Source organism: Dendronephthya gigantea, unplaced genomic scaffold (assembly GCF_004324835.1).
Source record: "Dendronephthya gigantea isolate DGI-Jeju-01 unplaced genomic scaffold, DenGig_1.0 000220F, whole genome shotgun sequence".
In the NCBI taxonomy this organism is placed as follows: domain Eukaryota; kingdom Metazoa; phylum Cnidaria; class Anthozoa; order Malacalcyonacea; family Nephtheidae; genus Dendronephthya; species Dendronephthya gigantea.
This window is the reverse complement of record NW_021163230.1, coordinates 232841-250390: the sequence shown is the minus strand read 5'-3', so window position 1 is coordinate 250390 and position 17550 is coordinate 232841. Positions and strand designations below refer to the sequence as shown.

General features: G+C 38.9%; 1 protein-coding gene across 1 annotated transcript; it reads left to right on the top strand.

Moving 5' to 3' along the window:
• Window positions 1-6363: 6363 nt before the first annotated feature.
• LOC114540145 (serine/threonine-protein phosphatase 6 regulatory ankyrin repeat subunit B-like) lies at window positions 6364-12025 on the top strand. Its single transcript, XM_028560427.1, has 4 exons — window positions 6364-6510; window positions 6616-8187; window positions 8239-9852; window positions 11186-12025. The coding sequence occupies exons 1-4, from the start codon at window positions 6364-6366 to the stop codon at window positions 12023-12025; spliced, it is 4173 nt and encodes a 1390-aa protein (XP_028416228.1).
• Window positions 12026-17550: the final 5525 nt, after the last annotated feature.

The following is a 17550-nucleotide window of genomic DNA, read 5'->3' as shown; positions in this document are numbered from 1 at the left end:
AAATTTTGGTCTAAGCAGGAAGAACGAAAACGAAATCCGACGCAACAGCTAGAAAGAGCGTCTTAGAATGAGTAAAACTGCAAAGCTTGTTTACAGTCCTGAAAAGATCGCAAATTTGTACATATCATTTTGTGTTACGCACGGGGAAAATAAACACTTTCGGCTCAAATATGGTTATTTTAACGTAACGTAATATAATATAAATTATACATATTACATACTCCCTATAGGGCTTTTAAGTATGTACAAACAAATAATAAAAATTATATTTTTATCTATACTATTACGTTTTTGGCTATACTACATTTAAATGAATATATTTACAAATAGAAGCAATTAATACATACAAAGGTATATTTTAATACTTTTAATTAAGAAATTGAGTTTCCGGTAACATTATTTGCTAACATATATTTATTTAAGTGCTTCTTAAATGTTCTAAAAGCTTTTTAAATCTTTGTCCAACATATTCCAAATTTTTGTTGCTCTATAGCAAAAACTTCTTTGAACTGATGTTGTTTTACAGGGGGGAATGTTGCACGAGTTCGTCTTTATTCCGGGCCGGTGTTCATGTTGTGAACTTCATTCCGTTTTAAAAAATGGTCGCATAAGTACGGTGGTGCAATTAAGTTCGTTCATGTATTTGTAATCACTTGTACTGTTTCAAGTTTTTTATAATTGCCGATGTATTAGACCACACTGTAGAGCAGTATATAATACAATTTACTCATCACTAGGGCATTGGCAATCGTGTTGACGGTTTCGCTATTGAAGCTGTCCTTTGCTCTATTTATTTGCCATAGTTTTGCCATGAAGATGACATGACGTGCTGTATGTGATGATCATAACTTAAATAACTATCCATGAATAGCCCAAGTTCTTGGCGTAGGGGACAGGTGTGATCTGCTTTCCCAGGAATGCGATAACCAGCCCGTCAGTGAGGTTTCCGATTACCTGTTGATTGCCTATATAATTACTGGCATTAATTTTGGCTTTTCAGGATTAATTAGCACTAGTTAGTTTATGAAGCACCATGCTGCAACCCTCTTAAGATTCTCTTCTATGTTGCTTTTGCCATCAATTATGTTCGTGATTGGAAATGATATGAATAATTTCGAATGATCTAGAAATAATTCTAGCTTAGCTGTTTTCAGTGCTGTTAATGGAAGGTCGTTTATATAAATGCAGAGCAGCAGAGGCGACAATATTGCCCCTTGTGGACTGCGTAAGTGATTAAATAGGTTTCGGATACTGAAGTGCCAATGCGAACGTACTGCTTTCTGCCAGAGAGATAGCTTCTAATAAGAGAGGTAGAGCATAAGGACAGATAGCTCTTTGTTATTCATAGCATTCAGGAAAAAATCGCTTACTAATATATATCGAGGGTTTCAGTAGAATGGTACTTTTTGTTTCCGCTCTGGTGTGCCTTAAGGTGGCCTGTCCGGTACAAAAAAGGGCATGAATGTTTTAATGGCCGCTTTCTCACATATCTTGGAGATTACATGACTATTGAGAGGGGACGGTTGTTGGAAGCTATTCATGATCCCTTTCTTTAAATACTTGTATAATTTCTGGTATTTTCCAAGGTTTGAAACGTATTGCTTGTAAATGAACAGTTGATATCTGCATGTCAATTGGGCCTAAGATAACTTGGAGGCAATCTTTGATATAATAGTCCTCATATTGATTTTATGTTATTATGCGTTTAATTTCCGCACAAGTAACTGGTATGAAGTGAAATGACTCTTCGGTCGGGCATGGTCGACTCTTGGTTTCACAAGCCGGCTTACTGGATAAATAATTGATGTTGTTATCTAAGCCAAGCTGCGTAGCTGTTTCGGCAGCTGTTATCCCTACTGACTGCATGGAGAAAACAGTTGAAAATTGTTGCCAACCTCTTCCTGGTTTTTGCTGTATATTAGGATTGTTTTGTCTTTACCCGGAATGGCGGCTATGAATTATATATAGTATACTGTCCAAAGTGATCCACTTTATCTTTATGTGTGTTTACTACAATGCGGACGTATAGTCCTTCTCTGCGACTTTTTAGATGGGTTTGTTTGATTTTTGGGCTGTTTAAAGTCCATCCAGCCCTCCATCTCTCGAGTCTGTTTGTATCGACGGTTTAGCTGTCCCTGTGGATAATTTAATTGTTTTTATAACGTTAGCAGTAATCGTCGAATCTTAACTTCTCTAACTGGAGCATGGACAGCCAAGGTAGTAGGAGAACATCACTAAGTTTCTGAGTTGGAATTGACGTTGGGATCAGAAAAGATAGAAATGAATTCTTGTGATCTTGTACCTTTGTTCATCGTTGCTATCATAGGTTATCAAGTTAGACAGTTTTGCTTTTCAATGAAGCGTTTTTGTGCTGTTTTCATTAATCTTTTCGACTGCTTTCGTCGGGGAAATATGGAAACTCTTTCTTGCCGCGCGACATGACTCAAGAAGAATACAGCATAATATTCTTGCCTAAAATTTGAAAATTGAATACAAAATTATAACAACACAAACATTCCGCGCGCGCGCTTTGCAATTGAAACCTTTGCCAAGCGTTACTTAGTTATATAAGCTGAAGAACTGTGTGTATACACAGGAGACTACTTTCAAACTCACTGAACAGCCCTGGCTAGTCTTACTTCACACAAGATGGCTATGGAAAACATTTTTAGCATCAAAGACTTCATTCCCCGTGATCTTCGATTACTTCTTGTTTATAAATACTTTTTTTCTGTTTATTTGAGTAAATTTAGTATATTAAGTTACTTAATTTATTATACTTATATATTATATATTATATATTCATATATTAATATTATATTAATTATATTGATATATTAAGTATATATAGAAAAATATATCGGTCCCCCGGCAAACGGCATGAATCGACCTACACTTTAGCGATGCTATACTCATTTTATCATGATAGCTGCAGCATCGTGGACTTTGCAACAGCCGTACAATTGTTTTTTTGAATTTGACACGCATAATTATACATTCCACCCGAAATTAAGACCCTTCGGCCCTTTAGAAACTATCCTACATTGTGTGGAGTGCTAAAAAATCTTATGATTGATATAATCCATTGTAGTAATATGACAAATCAATTCATTGAGGATCATTTACGTCGCATCACGACATACATACAAGTGCCTTTATGATCAGACAACTTGAAATACGAAAACTCGGTAGGCCCTATTTACTCCGGCGCCAGCGACGGAGTTAAAAATTCGCCCTGGTTTTGTTTTGTTGTTTGTTTTTAGTTTTCGTCGTCGTAAGTATGAAATGGCGCGAAACATTCTAGTATTTTAAATGTGTTGATGACCGTATTTATCTACGTCCCATGGTCTTATCTCCCAAGAGTTGTGGTGCACATCTTTGGCTAATTTTCCGATGCGCGATTCGATTTCGCTCGCATGATACGGCAATTCCTCCAAGAGGAACAAATAAACCGTAGATTAGATTATATTTAATACATGTAGATTCTGGTCCTATTTAATAATATCGCTGCTATTTCGCCGTTTAACAAGATGATGTGGTCGTGTATGGACGCGTTGACACGTCGTAGTTTGTACATTGAAAATTTAATATAACTATATATAATGCGAATTCCCAAGGCAAAGTGTAAGACAAAGCGAATGTATCATGCGGTTTATTTACATTTTTGAACTATTGAGCTTCTATACTTTTTAAACTACGATGTGCTTCTGAATTTCGCGATCAAACATTTAGGTTCGCAAGGCATCTAAATGCGAATATGAACTGTATTGTTTATGTTCAGAAGCTCTATATTAAAGACTGGCACGTGCGCCAGAGTAAACGCCAGAACAGGCGTCCTGTTTTTAATAAAAACTATTTGTGTTAGAACATTTTAGGCACGCCATTATGACTGATTTAATTATAAAAATTGATCTTTTTTGTGACACCTGGGATGCAAAACAATACACGAGCGACATCTGCAGCTGACAAACCAAATATCTGAATAATTAAGCCTAATATAGTACCATAACTTTGCAATTGTTTCACTGCTTGATGCAAGGATATTAAAGGGCGGCCTGGAACATTATTTGGCTAATTTGTTCCATAATTTGGGCTACCCTATACTCAAATAGAGAAAGAGGATCAGAATGTTTCTTTGCTCAATGGAGTATGGCACGATATAATGCAATAAGGTAGGAAACAAGCAAATAATCGTAACGGATTTAGGTTTGGCTTACTGCCATTTTGTCTCTAATTATATAAAAATAAATTTTATAAGTTGCACGTATGCCCAACTGCATGGTTAGAATTCCAACGGCATTTTGTTTATGCTTGTTGTCATACAAGCATTCGAACATGGCGTAAATTTGGTGATTTGTGTTGTCCATTTAACTATAATTATAGTATACTATAAAAATAGCATTAGCCTTGTGAGCATTTGGCTAGTCTTGGAAACGCTTATCAATATTTCACTCTCGTGAGGCGTGCAGAATCTCAGTATTCAATAACTGATGCGATAGAAGCGCTCTTTCAAATAAGTTAACCTAGCATCAAATGTGTTATAACAACTGGCTAGAATAGACAAAACACTTCTCGACGTTTCGACCAGAGGGCCTTCGTCAGGAGAGTTATAGTTTATTGTTTTATGTTTGTAAACAATTCTATGAGGCCAAATGTTATCGACGGTTGACGGACAAATGTTATTACGGAATTGCTATCGACGTTCTACGCATGACGTAAAAACCTGAAATTTGCTGTCGTATAAATAGAACGCGAATGACGTCAAAAACTACCATTTTAAATGGTAAAACCGCGCCCATCAAATTATTCCAGTTGATCAAAACAATTCCTTTCAAATAATAAAATGGATTGCAGCCGCGAAGGATGATGCTTGTATAATTGTTTCGATTGATCATGTTGATTAAACCGACTCTAGTAATTTATGCAAAGCCTTGTAAAATGGTAAGAGTGTAGTCCAGCTGTGCGAGAGGACAAGCCAGCGGTTCGGATTGATCAAGTTTATTAAATCTAACCCATTTTACAAAGACTTTGCAAATGGTAATACAGTGCGGTAACACGGGCGGAAAGGTTTGTAAAGCGGTTCGGATTGATCGAGTTTATCATATTAATTAGACTGAGTAGACGAAGCAAACATGTGTCAGCATCGTTGCCAACGTAGTATAGGTCATCATTCCTAAATTTTTCCTAAAATGTGCATGTTTAGTGTATTTATTTGATATTATTTGGTATAAGAGAGAAAGATTCTGAATCCGCTGATGCCGTTCCTGCGGCCGCAGTGCATAACAGTTTAATTACCACTCTATAAATAAAAAAAAGGGTGTCCCACATATTACGAGACTCGTTTATCGATTTTACGATTACTACGTTTGACGGAGGTGAGGACCGGGGACTTTGCGATTGATGTCAGCCGTTCATGGATTAATTATTTTGTTCTTTCTATTCAAGAAAAAAAGGAAGTTCCAAAAATATTCTGAACGATATCAGTTTACTTCGAGACGACACCTATGCAAGATTCTGAAAACATTACTGGAACCTTCATTGAAGACGTCGTAGTCAATTTACCCAAACCAAAGCATACGGCCATGCTATCCACCGATGCGAAGCATAATCGTTTAAAGACGTCGGAAAAGAGGAAAATTTCCCTGAGCTGCTTAACACTGCTAGAGATAAGCAAAATGTCACCACCGAACATCAACTTGGAGAAAAAAGCATTAATGAAAACGAGACACTTGCGGGTAAGATTGAGTTTTCGTTGGAAGTAGCAAATTTCGAGGCATTCAAATATAATTATATAGGACAGCACCTATACAAGCACTTAATCCTGCTTTATGTCATCCTTTGGATATTTTTCGAATTTAGTTGTCATCAATTAGGTAAATTCTAGAAGTTCAAAGGGTCCTTATTTCAAGTGTAATTTTACACATGCACTTCAAATTTAAGCCAGGAACCGTTGATGCCAAAATCATTTTATCGGTCACGTTATTTTATGGGAAATCCGTCAAAATCTTTATTAAAAATTTCATCAATATAACAGTAAGGTTAACAATATTGATAATAATAAAGAAACAAGACAAAAATGAGCGAAATAAACAATGTTTAATGCTCACGTGATTGATATTTATATATTTGTATAATCTTATATATTTGTATATCTGTATAATTATATATAATATAATATATATATAATATATATATATATATATATATATATATATATATATATATATATATATATATATATATATATATATATATATATATCGCTATAGCTGTAAAATCATCTCTTACAGGCATTGATGGGAAACAAGAAGCAAAAAATTGGTTCAACGTGATGCGTCTGCCAATAACGAAAGCAGGAATGCAATGACAGTTCAGAACACAGCTCCTTACAACTGTATTATTGAAAACGGTGCTCATGTAAACCACAATGATACAAAATGGTGGACGGTTCTGCACTCTGCAGCTGTTTATGGTGAACCTGATATAGTTGAACAAAGTACTGAATTAAAGGTAAAGGATGCCAGTCGGAGGACAGTACTGTACAGTGCCGTTAAAAAAGGGCAAACTGATGTTATTAAATATTTAGTTGAGCATGGAGCTGATGTAAATGGAAAGGATAATGACGGGAGGACAGCTCTACACTTCGCGGTGGAAAATAGTGAAACTAACACCGTAAAATGTTTAGTCGAACTTGGTGCAGATGCAAATAGCAAGGATAACGTCGGGTGGCCAGTTCTTCACTCTGCAGTCGCTCATCGTGAACCGGAGATTGTTAAATATTTAATCGAACATGGTGCTGATGTTAATTGCAAGGATAATGACGGATGGACAGTTCTGCACTATGCTGTTAGAAAAGGTGTGCCTGGCAATGTTAAACATTTACTCGAACATGGTGCTGATGTAAGTGGAGAGGATAATAAAGAGTGCACAATTTTGCACTATGCTGTTGAAGGAGGTGAAATTGATATTGTAAAATCTTTAGTTGAACATGGTACTGATGTAAATGCCAAAAATGCTAGTGGGAAGACAATTCTGTACAGCGCTGTTGAAAAAGGGGAACCTCATATTATCGATTATTTAGTCATGCATGGAGCTGATGTGAATGGAAAGAATAATGATGGGCGGACAGCTTTACACTATGCTTTTGAAAAGAGTGAACCTAATATTGTTAAATATTTAGTTGAACATGGTGCGGATGTGAATAGCAAGAATAAAAGCGGGTGGACAGTTCTCCACTACTCCGTTGAAAGAAGTGAATTTGACACTATAAGATATTTATTTGAACACGGCGCTGATGTAAATAGCAAAACTATTCTGGGGTGGAATGTTTTGCGCTTCGCTGTTAAAAAAGGAGAACCTGATATTATAAAGTATTTAATCGAACATGGCGCGAAGGTAAATGACAAGGCTGTTTGCGGATTAACAGTGCTGCACTATGCTGTTGAAATAGGTGAACTAAACATTGTAAAATGTTTAGTTGAAAATGGTGCAGATGTTAATGGCAAGGATAGCGATGGGTGGACCGCTTTGCGGTATGCTATTGAAGAACATAAATTCGACGCTGTAAAATATTTAGTTGAACATGGCGCTAATGTGAATAACAGGAATACTCGCGGGTGGACAATTTTGCACTTTGCAATTGAAAGAGGTGAGCCTGGCATTGTTAATTATTTAGTTCAACATGGCGCTAATCTAAATAGAAAAAATGCTGGCGGGTGGACGGTTCTGCACACCGCTGTTGAGAAAGGTTCAGCTGGCATTGTAAAGTGTTTAATCGAACATGGTGCTAATGTGAATGGTAAAGATAATGAAGGGCGAACGGTTCTGCGTTCTGCAATTATAAAAGGTGAATCTGAAGCTGTGGAATGTTTAGTTAAACATGGTGCTGACGTAAACGAGAAGAATGCTAACGGAAGGACGGTTCTGTGCTCTGCTGTTGAAAAAGGTAAACCTAATATAGTTAAATATTTAGTTGAGCATGGTGCTAATGTGAATAGCAAGGATAATGATGGGCGGTCAGTTCTCCACTATGCTGTTGAAAAAGGTGAATTTGATATTGTGAAATATTTAGTCGAACATAGTGCTAATGTAAATGGCAAGAACAATATTGGCTGGCTGGTTCTGCACTATGCTGTTGAGAAAGATGAGCCCGACATTATTAAATATTTAGTCCAACGTGGTGCTGATGTAAATAGCAAAACTATTCGGGTGGACAGTTCTGCGTGTTGCCATTAAAAGTGGCAAACCGGCTACTGTAAATTTTTGTGCGAACATGGCGCTGGTGTAAATGACAGAGACAATGACGGGCGAACAGTTCTTCACGCTGCTGTCGAGAGAGGAAAACTTGAAAGTGTAAAATGTTTAATCGAACATGGCGCTGATGTAAATGACAAAGATAATGACGGGCGAACAGTTCTTCACACTGCTGTCGAGAGAGGAAAACTCGTCAGTGTAAAATGTTTAATTGAGCATGGCGCTGATGTAAACAGCAAGGATTATGCCGGGTGCTCAGTTTTGCACTCTGCTGTTGAAAAAGGAAAGCTCGACAGTGTAAGATATTTAGTTGAACATGATGCTGATGTGAATAGCAAGGATAATGACGGGTTTACAGTCCTGCATTATACCCTTGGAAACAGTGACAATGATATTTCTGAATATTTACTCGAACATGGTGCTAATGTTAATGCAGAAGATTATGACGGGTGGACACTTCTGCGCTTTGCCGTTGAATATAGAAAACCTGACGCAATAAAATATTTAATTAAACATGATGCTGATTTAAATACGAAGGATAATGTCGGGTTGTCAGTTCTGCACTCAGCAGTTGTTCAAGGTGAACTTGACATTGTTAAATATTTAGTCGAACATGGTGCCGACGTGAATAGCCAAGATAATGACGGTTGGCCAGTTTTGCACTCCGCGCTTAAGAAAGGTGAACCTGACATTTTTAAGTATTTAGTCAAACATGGTACTAATGTGAATAAAAAGGATAATGGCGGGTTATCAGTTCTTCACTCTGCAATCGCTCATGGGGAACATGACATTGTTAAATATTTAGTCGAACATGGTGCCGACGTGAATAGCAAAGACAATGACGGGTGGACAGTTTTGCACTCGGCTGTTAAGAAAGGTGACATCGTAAAATATTTAGTCGAACACGGTGCAGATGTAAACGGCATGACCACTTACGGGAGAACAGTTCTGCATACAGCTGTTAAAGAACGTAAACTTGATGTTGTAAAATATCTATCCGAACATGGTGCTGATGTGAATGGCAGCGATAATGTTGGGTTCACAGTTCTGCACTCTGCTGTTGAAAAAGGTGAACCTGACATTGTTAAGTATTTAGTCGAACATGGTGCTGATGTAAATGGAAACGACAATGTCGGGCTGTCAGTTCTGCACTCTGCGGTTATTCATGGCGAACCTGGCAATGTGAAATACTTAGTCGAACATGGTGCTGATGTTAATAGCAAGACCACCTACGGGCGAACAGTTCTGCACACAGCTGTTGGTGAACGTAAACTTGATATTGTAAAAAATTTAGTCGAGCATGGTGCTGATGTTACAGTTGAAAGTAAATTATTTCTCGTTCGTAATCTTGGTCTGAAGATCCTGACTATGGCCATTTGTGAAAATTCTGTTGACTTGGTCAAACTTTTATTAGAAAGAGACATTGATGTTAGAAATTTTGATACATTCTCCGTTGGAGCAACACCATGGCCAATGAGTCTTTTGGAATGGAGTATCCATTTTTGTCATGATGAGATAACGTCTATGCTTAATATGTCAGTAAAACATCGCCGAAAAATACTGAAGTTAAAAGCAATGGATTGCTCCCAGTTAGAGAAGGTAAGAAAAACGTCCTGAAATAATGTTGTTTCTAGATATCATTTAATTAATTCAAAGTCCTAGTTGACCAAGGCTAGAGTTCGCGGGTCTTCTCATTTAAGGTGGTCCACCATGATTTATTCTATTTTAAAAGCGATCCTGAATATTATTTTATTTCCGAAAAATATACAAAGAACCCGAGAATCAAACAAAAAGCTTTATTAATTAGGGTTTACCACGAGGAAACAAAAGGGTCGATTGGCTTGTTCTATTGTATTGTTTTCTTTAATTTATGAATAAATGCAAAGCATTTTTCGGCGTTTTACGTAGCAAACTAAAATTCTCATCCCCCTTTCTTTCGTGCAGGATAATTGAAAAAGTGATACAGCTAACTTGATAAAATTTTCATGGCTGACTTTAAAGACACTTGGCTGGGAGGTGAAATAAAAGTTCCGCTCAGTCTAAGTAAAATAGCGACTGGTTATTTCACGTAGATCGTAGAAGTTTTATGTTTATAGCCTGTAAAACATTTAATACTGCACATGTTTATTTATTTAAGTTCAGGCGGGAGGCAAAAATATTTAGAACTAAATAAAACCAATTCCGTCGTTCAATAAGAGTTAAAACCTAGTTTGTTATCGTGTTTACAAAAATCGTCTATTTTCCATCATCGGGTGTGTCTGGTCTGTTTGACTATAGTGATTGAAGATTCCTACAAGTCTTTTCTAACTCAGAGCAACTTGGCTTGCAATATGGGATGACCAGATTTTTACATTTTTCAATATTAAAGAATTTTTTTTCTGTAGTGGACCTCCTTAAGCAAACAGTAAATCGCTTGTATAAAGTTCACAGGCGACTAATTCTTTTGTTTCAAAGTTTTTAACTGCAACTGGAATAAACGCCAGCCTCTGCCTTGCTAATTCTCCATATCAGTTTCAACCTCTTCCAAGAGAGCTACTCAGATTGCGTATATAATACATATCAGCAGCGCTTGTGTATATATTGAATGTACAGTATATTGGTGCTAATACAAGCACTTTCCGCTATGGCTTGCAAAATTACTATTTAGAAAAATGTAAAAATTATCCAATTATCCAAAACATGAACACAAATTTGACAAAATGCACTGTCGATTTGAAGTTCCCACGACTTCATTTCATTTCTATAGCCCCTTAATTAACCTTTATGATATTTGCATGTAGAGAAATTTTCCAACATCATGATTAAATTATAGGCTTACCAAGGGTCAACCACAGCAGAATGATTTTGCTTCTATTATGCAGTTAAAGGGATACAATCAAAGGTCTTATAAATACTGAAAAAATATATATATTTATCATGATTTTTCTTGTAGAAAGTACACATGAAGGCTTTCGCCCCGAAGAAAGAATTTAAAATTGGCGAGGGTTGCCTTGGTTCATGTGTTTATGTCGGTCTTATGGATGATGGAAGTGGAGTTGCTGTTAAGAGAATGCCAGTACAGAAGTGTGAAAGAGCAGCGGAAAATGAAAAGGAAATATTGAGTCTCATTAATACAGACAAATCCCCATTTGTAGTTGGGTATCGAGATTTTTACAACGATGGTAACTTTTTGCATCTTATTATTGATCTATGTGAGGGACATTTAGAAGAGCTTGTTAATTTTTACGGCATTGAACAACTACAACAGCGAGGTCCACAAATGATCACAGAAATTCTATCCGGTCTTGAATTTCTACATGCTAGAGGAATTTTGCACAGGGACTTGAAACCATCAAACATTCTGTTTGATATCGCGGGACACATGAAACTTGCAGACTTTGGAATGAGCCGGGTTCTAAAGAAAGACGAAACAACTGTTGAAACAGGTGCTAATGGTACCATCGGCTGGGTGCCGCCGGAAGTAATTGAAGCGAGAGAAAGAGAAAGAAAAGGTCGTTTCAAAAGGAAATCGGATGTCTATGTGGCTGGTATGATTGCCTTTTTCATTTTAACTAAAGGTGAACATCCTTTTGGTCCTATGTATGATAGAATGAGGAATATTGCGAAAGGAAAATCCGTAAACTTGAAGAAACTTGGTGACCGCAAGGCACGGAAGTTTGTCTCTTGGCTGATTGAACAAAGGATTGATCATAGACCACATGCTAGTGAAGCTTTAAAGGATCCTTTCTTGCATAAGAATGATTTAAAATTGTTGCCGGACTTGAGGAAATAACAAGATTATTTACTTTTATCTACCTATATATAGGAACACATGAGACGGCGATTTAGTCAGCTATAATTTATATAAATTTTCTGAAATCTTCTTACGTGAGATGTTTTGATGTTTAAAGAATTCATTGCAGAATAATTATTATCGCCAGATATACCAAGCTAAAATCCGGTTGTGATTAAAGGGGGGGGGGTTTGTTGGTTAGGGCGTTGGTATCGCGTTGGTAGCATGCAAGAACAAGCGTGAAAGCGGTGAATTATATTTGATAAACCTTTATAGTTACCCTTCGGTTTGCGGTTCTCCCTATTCTTAGTTGCTGCACGTAAACAATACTATGTTATTAGCTAGCGCTTCTCTCAGCGAAGCCACATGCCTGATGGATATATTGCTGGTGGTTGTCAATAGGCCTTACTTTCCTGACCCTTCGTGCAACATCGGTCTTCATAAATTCCCTTAAGACAACGATTTAGACAGATAAAATTTGTTATATAAGTCTTTGAAATACCGTATTTATATTATATTAATACGCAATATCTTAACACTAGTTCCTCGTGCTACGTCACTAGTGTCATTTTCCGCTTACCCTTTAGCTCACGGTGAACATTAATAGTTTGCTGGTATTTGGTCGAAAAAAAGCATGAAAATATATCGAACATCCTAAAACAAAACGTATTCTTTTTATTACGCAACTAAGTTTCTCATCTATGAAGTTAAAAAAATGGGTGATATGCATTTTAACATCCCCCCGAAAAATAATTTTTATTTGTTCAGCTTCTGTCGGCTTGTTTTATTTTTAATAGAGTTATATCATAGAAATCCGAATAAATATTTTTGAAATACTAAACCTTAGTCCAGTTGCGTTGTGAGTTAAGTGATGTCAGTGATCGAAACTCTTGTAATAATAATTATACACATACATACGAAATTCACTTGCAAATTTTCATAAAAAAACAATGGGAATCGCTCAAATAAATACTGTACGTGCAAACGGGACACAATTCTGTTGTCGACCACAATGTATTAATAACGCGTCATGTCGACATTCGAGAGTTCATATAGAACTATGCAATTTACATACTGCCGTTACACGCATTTTCACCCCACCCTCTAAGATTAATTTCCTTCATTGATTTACATAGATTGCGTTGGGATATTTCTATATCTAAACTAAGAGTAAATCAAATCGTAAATGTAACAATGGAGTACATGTATAAATACGTATTCATCACTATGCCCAATCTTACGGGGTACCAGTTTGGCCGGCCAAAATAAATTGGCGATCCTAAATTGACGCAGTTTTGCCTTTCAAAATATAACAAAAACGGTGCAAATCGAACTCGTTCATAAAAAATATGAATATTAGTAAACTATACTTCCTACTTTTTCTTTAAAAAACTACTTTTTTATGAAATAAAAAAAATTGGTTGGGTGATAATTATACACTTTAAGTTGATAAAATACCTCGGACATAATACGATATAATACGAACAAGTTTTATTTTCGTATTTTTCAAGGGAATTGAAACCAAGTAATTAGAATTTACACCCACAATTACGTGCAAAAATTTTAAGACTTTTCAGATTTTCTATCAAATTTAATGTGCATCGCGGTCCTCCTGCCCACCCATAGTAAATATTGAAAGAAATATGCCAATTTTGCGTACCGTACTTCTACGCAGCATTGATTTAGGGGGGAAGGGGTCATCTATGTATTTGTCTCATTAATCTTTGCACCTCATGCATTTTCTCGATTTACACTAATGGTAGAAATTACGATTATGAGCTCATGATCAAGAGCGAATATGTATATTGTGATGAATGTAAATATAAAGATAATTTTTTTATACTTAGTATGCATGGGTGAACATTGGGGGCGTATGGAAATATGCTCCAGAACAGAGATATATATGAAACGTGTGGTGTAGAGAGAGATAGAAAAACTGATAATTACTGAGTTTGTTCAAAGCTAAGCGAATTATTACATTGGCGACCCCACCAGGACTCAGTTGGAGTTCCTTTTACTTCACTGAGTCGGAAAAATGCCTGTTACTCGAGCTCAAAAAGCCCAGCAAAATACCAGGACAGATGTGGCAACTAATACAGAAGAAACGGGCTGTGACGAGCCTTATCGATCGGGTTTTGAGAATGAGTTGTTAGCAATGGTTAAGGAGCAACGAGACCTTCTGCAAGAATATAAAGCACGGCAGGAGGATAAGATATACGAAGTGGTCGGGATTTTAAACAACGCAATACAGCAGCTTTCTGATGATTTTTCTCGTGTTTGCGATCGGAATAAAGAACTCGAGTGTATTGTTTTTGAATTACGTAACAGAGTGCAGTCAGTTGAATCGAAGATGGATATAAGCCAACAGCGATTGGAGAAAATTAACGCAGGGGTGTTTGCTTCGTTACATGAACGAGTCAAACAAGAACTTCGCGAAGAATTCCAGTCTCTTATCACAACGGAGCCTCAAAAATCGGAAGCAACAAAACCTGACGATTTCTCGACAATGCTTAACCGGCCAGAACGTAAACAGTCGCGATCGAAATCGTTGCCTCGCATGAGTACACCCTATGCTCAAGTGGACATTAACGTTCTAACGGATCTTAAGGCTCACATCAGTACGATAGCACACCAGCTCTTACACTATATTTTTGCCCGCTGCCGATCGGTAGGGATGGAGACGGTATCCGAGCGAAACGGTCGGGCTAGGGGTGAAACGGTGTTTCTTTTGAGTTTGCTGTTTTCGGCGCAGATAATAACTCAACGAACCATGCTATTTTAACGGTACCTCCTCCATCCCGTGATCAACTGTCACACGTGAGTCACTGAAGTGAAACCGTGGAATAAACGATACGAACATCAAAGTACACACACACACAAAACAAAAAAAAAAAATACCTGTAAATGTGGCGATCATTAATGAATTTACCTTTACCCCAAACCCATTCCACGACCAAAACGGGTGTGAAAAGAACTGTGCTTAATCCTGCAAAACAAACTAACAAAAAAAAAAAACAAACAAACCCCAGCGAGATTAATAAGACGCTTCTCCCGTAGAGTTCACAACATCGCGTGAAGTCGTTAGGGAAAGGGGCGGGATGGGTCACGCAAGCAACTAACAACTCGATCAGGCAAACTGGGCTCATATTTGTACTCACCGGAGGGGGCAAGTAGCCGACCGGACAAGCGTCCTAGGACCCGCGACACTACGATACGAAGACCCGTATAACATTAACTTCCTTTATTATTTAATAATAAATACATTTAACGTTCTAACGGATCCTAAGGCTCACATCAGTACGATAGCACACCAGCTCTTACACTATATTTTTGCCCGCTGCCGATCGGTAGGGATGGAGACGGTATCCGAGCGAAACGGTCGGGCTAGGGGTGAAACGGTGTTTCTTTTGAGTTTGCTGTTTTTGGCGCAGATAATAACTCAACGAACCATGCTATTTTAACGGTACCTCCTCCAAGTATGTCTCCAAGCCAGATGAGGGGTTGGAGTTAGGTTACCGTTAACCTTCTCCACCAGTCTCCAACCCTACAGCAGCGGGGCAACGTTGAAAAATGACTGCAGCGATGTGCGAACGTAGCGAAGGTAAGCTTGGCTAGTCCAACGTCCAAGAGCTTGAATTAGATGATCCGGAATCCCAGCCGCAGCGGCGGAAGTAGCAGCCCCAATGCGAAAGCTGTGAGATGAGTAGTTCCCCAATTACGCCGGCTCGCCTCAAGATTTTGCGAAGGAAAAAATTGACTTGTTGAGCAGTTAAGGGGAAGCCATCCGACCACAGGAATAAAGGACCAGGGCCGCTGCCACGCATATCGAAGGTACGCCTGAAGCGCGAAGACAGGGCAGAGATGATTGCTTGAAGACCCGATGTACAGGACCTGTCCGACGCCAAGAGGATCAGTCTTAGAAAGCCAGAAAGCACGCAGACCAAAACATAACTGCATCGTAGACGCCAAGATCACCAACCGTCGACGAATGAATAACATCCAATAGATCGCGGGTTATGGGGCAGCGTAACGAGGAAACGCCAGACCGATAACGACGGATGCCCTGAAGCAGACGACGAAACCGTGGTTTCTCTTTCGTGGGATCCGGGAAGCCAAGGTCAATATGATAGGAACGGACAGCAGCTAGGTAAACATTAAAGGAAAAAACTCCGTATTGAGCCGAATAGGGTGGGTAGGTGACCGAAAAGCGCAGAGCAAATTAATCATACGCCGGAGGAACGGGCGACCGGGCGGAACAACTTTCGTAACGTGGTGAAGCGAGCCGATAAAGGATTCTAATTCTCGACGAGTGCACCAAGACTTACGATTCCATTTTTTAAGAAGCTCTACGATGGCCACAAATTTTAGCGGATGGCAACCGAGCAGACTGGGTGAGAGAATTTAGTTCCACACCTAAAAAGACTAACGTAGTAGTAGGACCCTCGCACTTTGACGGATGGAGAGGCAAACCCAAACGGAGGAATAAGCACCTGGCGATGGCTACATTACTAGCGCACTCGGTGGAGTTGCCGGGGCCAAGGGTCAGGAAATCGTCGAGGTAGCGAAGGAGAAAACGAACGCGATAATTAGCTTTAAGAATCCATTCCACCATTTCGGCGACGGAGTTGAAGATAAATGAGGCGGAACGCAGACCAAACGGAAGAGCCAAATCGACGAAATATGACTCAGGCCACCACATGCCAAATAAGAAACGTTCGTCAGGTCTGAGAGCGATGTTACGGTACGCACATTCTACGTCAAATTTGGCCATAAGAGCACCCGGACCAAGCTGTACAAACGAGCAATGGCATGATCGACGGAGATGTAAGTCAACGAGAAAGGATCCTTGGGGATGCCGTCATTAACGCTATGCCCTTCGGGTGACGACAAATCCTGAATGAGACGCCGTTTACCAGGCTGGCCTTTCTTTGGAATGACCCAAAACGGGCTGCACTGTAGATTAGGAAACGGTGGCGAGGCAAAAGGACCCACGACACGACCATGCGAAATTTCATTTGCCAAATATTTGTCGATAACATCGGGATGTTGCAAGGCCGATTTCATGTTTCGGTGCGATGGTCGTAAAGAGACTAGTGAAGGATCAAAACCCGACGGAAAGCCGTGAGCTATACCATCCAACACGTAGCGAACCATAGCTTGATTGGGATGGTTGATTAATTCCCGATGAAACTCGACGTATTGAAGCGGAGAAACGCGGGAGACCAACGGAAACAGGATGCGGGACTCCGGCAACGGTGGATCTACAGCACGAACGAAAGCACCTACAACGGAGCAGAAAAATAGCAAGAACAGCGAGCGGAAACGAACGGAGCGACCGGTGCGAACGGTACGAACGGTGCGACCAGTGCGATCGGTACGAACGGTGCGACCAGTGCGATCGGTGCGAACGGTACGAACGGAGCGACCAGTGCGAACGGTACGAACGGTGCGACCAATGCGATCGGTACGAACGGTGCGACCAGTGCGATCGGTGCGAACGGTACGAACGGAGCGACCAGTGCGAA

Bases quoted from the DNA above. Each gene is read 5' to 3' on its own strand.
- LOC114540145 (XM_028560427.1), top strand. From the start codon at position 6,364: ATGACAGTTCAGAACACAGCTCCTTACAACTGTATTATTGAAAACGGT. The intron at 6,511-6,615 runs GTAAAGGATGCC...GTAAATGGAAAG, and splicing joins AACAAAGTACTGAATTAAAG to GATAATGACGGGAGGACAGC. The intron at 8,188-8,238 runs GTAAATAGCAAA...TGCCATTAAAAG, and splicing joins TAGTCCAACGTGGTGCTGAT to TGGCAAACCGGCTACTGTAA.